This window comes from Populus alba, chromosome 12, assembly GCF_005239225.2.
Source record: "Populus alba chromosome 12, ASM523922v2, whole genome shotgun sequence".
NCBI lineage: Eukaryota > Viridiplantae > Streptophyta > Magnoliopsida > Malpighiales > Salicaceae > Populus > Populus alba.
Genome location: NC_133295.1, coordinates 11,257,994 through 11,266,152, shown reverse-complemented (window position 1 = coordinate 11,266,152; position 8,159 = coordinate 11,257,994). Strand labels below are relative to the sequence as shown.

Genomic DNA, 8,159 nt, shown 5'->3' with positions numbered 1-8,159 from the left:
GGTAGTTGGGGTCAGAGAGTTGTGGAGTTTTGAGGGTTGAGGTTATGATTCTTAAAGAAGGTATTGTTGGGGTTGTTTTTGAGATTAGTTTGTGGATTATGTTGGCCATTTTTTGTGTCTTTTCTACGAGAAAGAAGTGATCTTTGCCAAAGGAGAGAATCCGAGAGCATGGACTGCGTCTGGTTTTGAGGTTTGCTCTTCAAATCTTGCGGCTGCGAGGTTTAACATGGAAAAGGAAAACCCCAGAAAAGACACAGAGTTTGTACCTGAAGAAGACACGTCGTCGTTTCGAATGAAGTGAAAAGGAATTTAAAAAATATGCCCCCACGCAGGATCGAACTACGGACCTTCAGTTTACAAGACTGACGCTCTACCACTGAGCTATAGGGGCTTCCGATAATGTCTCCAATTTATTTTTACTATAATAATCTAAATAACTAAACGACATTTATAGTGGTATGCAGGTAGAGGAAAGGAGAAGACCACAAAAAAAGAAAAAAAAAACAAGGGAGGGAAGGGCTTTGAAGTTGCGAATGGAGGAGGTCACTTTCGATCCAGTATGCTTCTCTTTATTTCTTGAATAAGGAAATTGTTCATATACATATACATTGTTTGTTATTTGTGTTAATTTGGTGTGTGTTGTTGACATAATTGTTTAGGCTTTGATTCAAGCTATTTTCAAGCACATTTGGACCCGGAGAGCCCTAGGTTTGCCTTTCCCATGACTCCCGCCTTTTTTCTTCTTGTGTCAATTGGGGGTTATAATAATTTATGAACATTCATGGCTATTTCAGAGCGCGAGAAAAACGAAGGCAATGACGGTACGGACTGCGAGGTAATTAACTCTGATGATTTCTTTTTCCTATTTTATTTCAATTTCGGATGTTTATATTATTATTAATTTAGCAGGTTGGAACTGGAACATTGAAGAAGACTCGAACCACTTCTGGTATTTCATTATTCATATGATTCCTTTCTCTTTTTTTAATGTGTAATTATGTGCAAAATGTTATTGATGTTTTTTTTTTTCGGATGCAGCTAATTCCAACGCCTTAAAACTGAGTTGCGAACTTCTCCGAATTTTTATTACAGGTTTCGAGCTTGATGATGGTTAAATGTCTGGATTCTTGTTTTGTTCCTTTACTATAAAGCATTGTTGTTAAACGGTTGGTATCATGATGTGGTATGCATGTGCAGAGGCAGTGCAGCGTTCTGCTATGATTGCTGAAGCAGAGGGAGCTGGTAAGATTGAAGGGACTCACTTGGAGAGGATTCTTCCTCAGTTGCTTCTGGATTTTTAAGATATTTACATGGCATACATAAAGTATGGTTTTTTTTTCTTCTTCTTTTCTCTAATCCAAACTGTTCAATTTGTGTATTTGAGGATTTAGATGGTAGTGCATTTTTTATTGTTAGATAGAATTATTGACATGAAGATCATTTGATGATCTATAATTGTCTTCCTGCAATGCGATGGAATTTCTTTTTCTTTTTTTTGTATTTCTTTCTTATTTGGTTCTGCGCGTGTCAATGGAGTTCACAATTTGGTGCTCTTGGTTTTTGTTGGTTTTGCCAAGCTTGCTGCGGCAAAATTAAGTCGTTGAATGTGACTCGTGATTGTTTTTCATATGGTAGACATGTTCTTGATCAACTGCATTCTTTTAAGAGTAAATGCATTGTTCCTGACCAGTAATTGGATTTGTTTGGAATATAAATCAAGCAATTACGGAATGGATGGTGCCACCTACCATGTTCAAGTTCAAACACACTTTTTGTTCGATAGAGCTATATTGGAAGAAGGATGAGAAATTGCTCCATGTTTCTTCCATTTTCTTCTTTAAGTTAATTAGGCTGATGTATCGAGTGCCTGTTTATTACTTTGTAGAACTGTAATGTGGAAAACGTATCTCCTTGTCTGATGTGACCTTTTTTTCTTTCTGATATCTGGGACAACTTATGGGCTATGTAGTTCTGAATATTGATGATCCCTAACAGAGATTGCTTGCAGAGTGTTATTTTACAACTTTTAGGTCTGACAATTAAACCCATGTAGAATTCCATTCTAGGAATTTAAATAGTTTTCCTTGGGCTTCATGTTTAACAAGCTGCAAACCATTGAAAAAGTGAACCCCTGATCCATTTCTAGCTCTGGCTTGGCGTGGAAAAAGATTTCTAGCACTCTTCACATGTTGAGGGACAATTATCACGCTGTCATGGAAGTGTTGACTTGAATGTTTCTTCCTATTTGGCTTTCGATGAAAAGAGGGAATGATTACAAGAAGAAAGGGATTTTGTGGACTTGATTGGTTGCTTCAGAGGAAAACTAGTTTGTTTTTCCCAACAATGTAGTGGAAGGCAGTGTCATGGAACTTGCATTCTTGAACTCTACTGGCTTGATCTTGTTGCAAAAACCCTGCCTTTTCAAAGTGCTTATTTCAAGAAAAATATTTTCGTGGCATGATTGCAAGTTGAAAAAACTTGGCATAACCACCGTGCAGGTCAACCATCCATGGATTTTATGCAAGGCTTGTTTCTCATATTGGTTTCATTTCTTGCTGATGTTTCTTCCATGTTAACCCAAAATCTTTAGCTGCTTTCGAGCAAGATGATGTCTTACAGTTTATTTAACAAAGCAGCCTTTACCAGGCTGATTTTTGTTCCATGGATGATTTCTAGCCCCAGATCTAAGATTCTAAGATTACCTGCTCTCTGCAACCATGACTGGATTTGTAATTGATTCGCGTGGATTACACTTCTGTTTTGACTCGGATGAAGAAATGAGTTCCTTGTTAAGTATGAATCCATGTACTAAGATAACGCTTAATCAAGCAGCTTTCTTCCCTGGAAAGAGCAGAGGGGAGAGAGAGAGATTCGTGCTCCAGTTGTCCTTGCCACCTTCAGAATCAACGCAAACACGAGTTGCATGCTATACGAATGAAAAGATCCGATTGGTAATCAAGATTTATCCCTTTTTTCTTTCTTTCTTTCACATTTAATTTCTTAACAAGGGTTACCACCTTCTTTCCTTTGCGATCCGCTTTGTCTATAAAGATTATATCCTTCCCATGTCTCTCGTTTTTCGTATAAAACTCTCCTGATCGTCAAGGGTGTATCTATGTATGGCAGACATTTTTCCAAGTACAGTAAAGAAAACTTGACAGTAGTAGCCTCCTTCTTAAACTCCCCATTAGCACATGTAGTCCAAGACGCAGACACGAGGGAAGAAATGGGGGGTAGGTCATGGGATTTGTACTGAACTTCGATATAAACATGAACCAGCAAGATATAATAAAAATGTTAGGGAATATGACATGTATCACTAGTTTTATTCATGTAAAATATATATTTACTATTACTAAAGGTTTTTTTTTTTTTTTTTTAATATTTGATTAATAAATCTATAGTAAAGATAAAGTCGGTAGAAGAAAGATATTTTGCATAATAAATTATAAAGCTGTTATAATTATGAGATTTTTATTATATCAAAACATTGTTCCTAAATGTACTTGATCAATGTTCTATTAACACTAAATATTAATTAGAGTTGTTGAGACCGATGCATATTATGTTTCTTCTTTTATGAAAGAAAGCAGTTGTTCTCACGAGAAGAATATCTAAAATTAATATGCAAGTACTTGTTAGATGACATGTACACTGAACTAGTTTGCAAGAGAGTTCTATATGGAGAGATTACTTATTTCTATGGAAAGACTTATGTTATAATTGTGTAACTGATTCTTATACTTGAAATTACTAATTTATTTTATATAGGTAGTGTTATGCTTTGATTGCGATTACATGTTATCCTAATTAAGGATAACAAATGAGCAGTTATTGAATTTAGCATAAATTACACGAAGGTATTTAAGTAATAAAAAGAGGATTAATCAAACTAGGAAAAATATTTTATTTGTTCTTAAATAATACTGATTGTAAAACTCTTAGCCAATGTGGAATGAGATTTGAAAAGAATTTCAATTCTTTTTCAAAGAATCATGATTATAGTGTTGAGAACTAAAATGATTTAATAAAATAGATATACTTCATGCTATAATATCTAAAACGAAACATTCTTAATAAATGAATATTAATTACATTGAGAAACTAGTTCTTAAAAGGTTAAGTTAAACAAGTTATGACTTTTTTAATATTTGATTACTTGATTTTCAAATATAAATCAATCAATTGTTGAATTGATAATAAATTACATTGTTTAATTTATTTAATTTAACTTTGGATTATGATTTATATTTGGATCAATTTATTAGAAAATCTAATGGGTTATACATATAACAACTAGTGGTCATAAATTAAAATGAGATGATTAATCAAATGACATGATTGTATATAAATTTTAAAAATTAAAGACTATAATATAATTAATACAAGGGATTACAATTCTACACCTAGAGTATAGTAAAATTCAGATTGAACAGACTGAAATTATGTATTTTAGACAAATAACAAGAAACACGTTTTACAGCCCTTCCTTAGATATAAACTTAATGGCAACAGTTAACACAAATTCAAAAGATGAAATGAAAAGACTTTACGAAGCAACCCTTCTTTCATGCTTCATTATTCTTGGTTTCTTACACATCATTGCCTTCCATGCTTGTACTAGTGTTTGATTTGTGACAGCATGCACCGAACATCCTTACTGTTAGGCCTCTGTTTTGGGTCATCGATAGTGCAGAAGCAAGCAATTTTAAGAACTAGCAGCATTTGGTCCTCCAGCCCATGGCCTTTCAGCTTCGGATCAATAGCTTGATTTGGATTCTCTGATATCATAACATTTCTCATCCACTTAACCAAACTTAATTCACGAGTACTTTGAAAGAACGCATCAGATGGAAGCTTTCCCATCACCAACACCCCAAGTACCACACCAAAACTGTAAATGTCACACTTGTCCGTGAATTTGAGTGTTTGGTGATACTCTGGTGCTATGTATCCCACTGTTCCAGCAACATTAGAAGTTGAGATGTGTGTTTTAGCATCAGGCATTGCTTTAGCGAGTCCAAAATCGGCAATTCTAGCTTCCATGTCGTCGTCTAGCAGTACATTTGCGGGCTTGAGATCTCTATGGATAATCCGTGGACTATGACTCAAGTGAAGGTACTCAAGTCCAGATGCCACTCCTACTGCAATTTTGTGGCGAGCTAACCAGTCCAATTCTCTTTTCCCTTCAGTAACTTGGTTCAACACATCTTGTAGACTACCATTCTTCATGAATTCGTAGACAAGATAGTGACAATCAGGACGAGACACGTGAGCTAGAAGAGGAAGAAGGTTGCGATGCCGAATGTGGCCGACGGTATTGATCTCAGATTGAATTTGTCTCATTTTCTTGTTTAAAAGCTTGCTATCTTCTTCAGATAACTCGGCAGCATCTTTTGGAGGTTGAACTATCTTCTTTACAGCAATCATTTTTCCATTACTTCCGGGCAGTTCAGCTTTGAATACTTCTCCACATCCACCTCTCCCGATGATTTCCAAGTTTGCAAGCCCATCATCTTTTTCCAAGAAAGCTAAATCCTCTGCTTTCTTGATCAATGGACTAAAGATTGCAGGGCCTACATCTCTCCCTCCACCTTTTACTGCTGCCAATACAATCTTAAACAGTAATGAGAACACGAACCCAGATAAACTCCCAGCTACTGAGCCAGCAAGAAATCCAAAGAGCCACCCGGCAAGCTTTCTTCTGCTGTTCTTGTGCTTGTGTGGTGCTGGTGCTGGTGCTGATGATGATGGTGCAGGAGCTGGAGCAAGTCCAGAAATCTTATTCTTTGATCTTGTACTTGTTGTGCTCTCCTTCAATATGTAACGTTTTGGGTATTGGGGCCTTGAGGATTCACCTTTGCCAATCACTGGCACAGGTCCTTCAAGAAAACTGTTTCCTGAGAAGTCGAAGAATTGGAGATTGCGAAATGAACGTATGGACTTCGGAACCTTTCCAGTGAAGAGATTATTTGCAAGAGAAAGACTTTCCAGGTTGGGGAAATGCTTTAAGAAACTCAAATTCCCAGAAAATCCATTGCTAGAGAGATCAAGAACTCGAAGACGAACAAGTGATGATAATTCAGAGGGAATTTCACCGGAAAACTGGTTGTTTGCAAGCTCAAGAATCTCTAGTTTCTTGCACTTGACTATCTGGGCAGGGACCTGGTCAACGAGCTGGTTGTTGGTTAGTGAAAGTTCCTTGAGCTCAGACAGCCGTCCAATTGCCGGAGACAAGAACCCTGTGAGCCGTTGAGACTTGAAGACGAGTCTTGTGATTTTGAGCACAAAGGTGCTGTTGGGAGAGAGCCTCCTCTCACAAAACACCCCAGGGGTGTTGCATGGTGTAGAGGAGGAGCTGCGTTGACTGTTGATGCCCAACTCTTTTTGGATGGTTGAGAAGGCTTTGAGGTCCGAATGGTCAAGGTTCAATCTTGCACCAGCGAGGAGGAGGATAGATAGGAGAACGAAGATGAAGAGGTGGTGTTTGTGGTGAAGGACGGCCATTTGTGGTGATATTTTCAGGCTATGTTTTGGCTTGGGACCAATATGTATAGTTTGCTTGATTTTATAAGCACACACCGTGTGGAAAAACTGGAACAGTAGGGTCCACAACACTCCCATGTTATGTTAATACATAATATCATATTTTAATTTGGAATTTGGGCATTAAAACATGATAATGAAGCTAATTGCCAAGAACATTTGAAGCTACCCCTCAGTAATACACTATCAAGAAAATAAGCTCCAATTAGTTAGGAGCATTAGGAGCAATGACCATAAGAGAAAGTTTAGAACTTCAGTAGTAATGATTTTTCAAAGTATTTTTTTTATTAAAAATATATCAAAATAATATTATTTTATTTTTTAAAATTTATATTTGATATCAATATATTAAAATAGTAAAAAATTAAAAAAAATCATAAATAATTTTTTTATTGAATTTCTACCCCACCTTCATTTGGACTACAATCTTAAAGATTTTTGTTATCTTTATTTATTTATTCTAACAAATAGCCAACTAACAAGTTCACTAACATCACCTCCAAATATTTGCACTGGATTATAACTAGAACGGGCCAATTAATATACCGTTGCTATTAATTTATTGGTAATTTGGTTATCTTATAATAAAATATCAACTATTATCAAGAAAAAAAAATCAATATACCGTTATATATTATAAAAATTCTCTTTATATAAAAAAGAATCAGTTGTTGCCTTTAATTTGCTATCATTTTTTAATATATTTATTTATTTATCATTTTTATTAAAATTAATGATCACATCTTTAATGAGCTTATACCCCACGTTTACGGCGAAATTAATCAAATGGGAAGCTTCCCCGAAGTCTTCAAGTCAACAGGTCTGGCGTGTTTTTGGCTGGTCAAGTCAACCAAAAAAGTGTAAAAAATCTTTAGGCTAATTTTGAGCTGTCGATGTGATTGTGCCCTGACTGTTGAAGGTTTGTTTTTATTTAAAAAAAAATGAAATTTTTTTTTTATAATTTGTATTTTTTTATATTAATATCAAAATTAAATTTAAAAATAATAATAAAATATTTTTTAATACATTTTTAAATAAAAAATATTTTAAAAAAATAACTCTAGTAAGACAGCTTTTTTTCAAGTTTCGTTAAGAAACAAAAATTGTTTGTCGTTTTCATATAAAATATTACATATCAACATGCAATTCAAGTGAAATTAGGGTTTTTACACATACATACATATATATATATATATATATATATTAGATTTAATTTCTTTCTATAAGTATGATAAATTAAGCAATTACTTGTTGATTTATGGATAATACGGACATCCCAATTATTATATACTTAGGATATGATAAGCTATGAAAACAAAATATTAAATGTGCCCTTTTTTATTGGATTTTAAAATTTTTATTCCAATTTTTATGCCTTCAAAATATGACGATTTTTATCCAATTAAATATTTTTCTTAGAATTTGAATAATTGTTCAATGTAATTTCAATTTTATAGTATAGTAGAAACCTGTCAATGTATCCTTACCTATTACATCATTTATAATAAAATTGCTTATAAAAAAAATCAACCAATTGTAACTTTTAGTTTATTATTGTTTTTTTAATATAACAAAATAATTCATGTTCATATAAATACATGAAATAGTTTCAA

General features: G+C 34.3%; 2 protein-coding genes and 1 non-coding gene across 4 annotated transcripts; 1 reads left to right on the top strand and 2 right to left on the bottom strand.

Annotated features, from left to right (window-relative positions):
• Positions 1-319: 319 nt before the first annotated feature.
• Positions 320-391, bottom strand: TRNAT-UGU (transfer RNA threonine (anticodon UGU)). Its single transcript has one exon. It is a non-coding gene; the product is annotated as a tRNA-Thr (tRNA).
• Positions 392-445: 54 nt separating this feature from the next.
• LOC118044758 (protein MHF2 homolog) lies at positions 446-1,500 on the top strand. Of its 2 annotated transcripts, none has more exons than XM_035053216.2 (6): positions 446-557; positions 660-708; positions 795-835; positions 907-949; positions 1,039-1,092; positions 1,198-1,500. In XM_035053216.2, the coding sequence occupies exons 1-6, from the start codon at positions 459-461 to the stop codon at positions 1,299-1,301; spliced, it is 390 nt and encodes a 129-aa protein (XP_034909107.2). In that variant the 5' UTR covers positions 446-458; the 3' UTR covers positions 1,302-1,500. The 2 variants fall into 2 exon arrangements, with proteins under 2 accessions (XP_034909107.2, XP_034909108.2); XM_035053217.2 differs by having other exon boundaries at positions 447-557; positions 910-949.
• A 2,824-nt stretch (positions 1,501-4,324) lies between these two features.
• Positions 4,325-6,557, bottom strand: LOC118044760 (leucine-rich repeat receptor-like serine/threonine/tyrosine-protein kinase SOBIR1). The gene has a single exon (XM_035053218.2). It carries the CDS (start codon positions 6,505-6,507, stop codon positions 4,621-4,623), a length of 1,887 nt encoding a protein of 628 aa, XP_034909109.1. The 5' UTR covers positions 6,508-6,557; the 3' UTR covers positions 4,325-4,620.
• Positions 6,558-8,159: the final 1,602 nt, after the last annotated feature.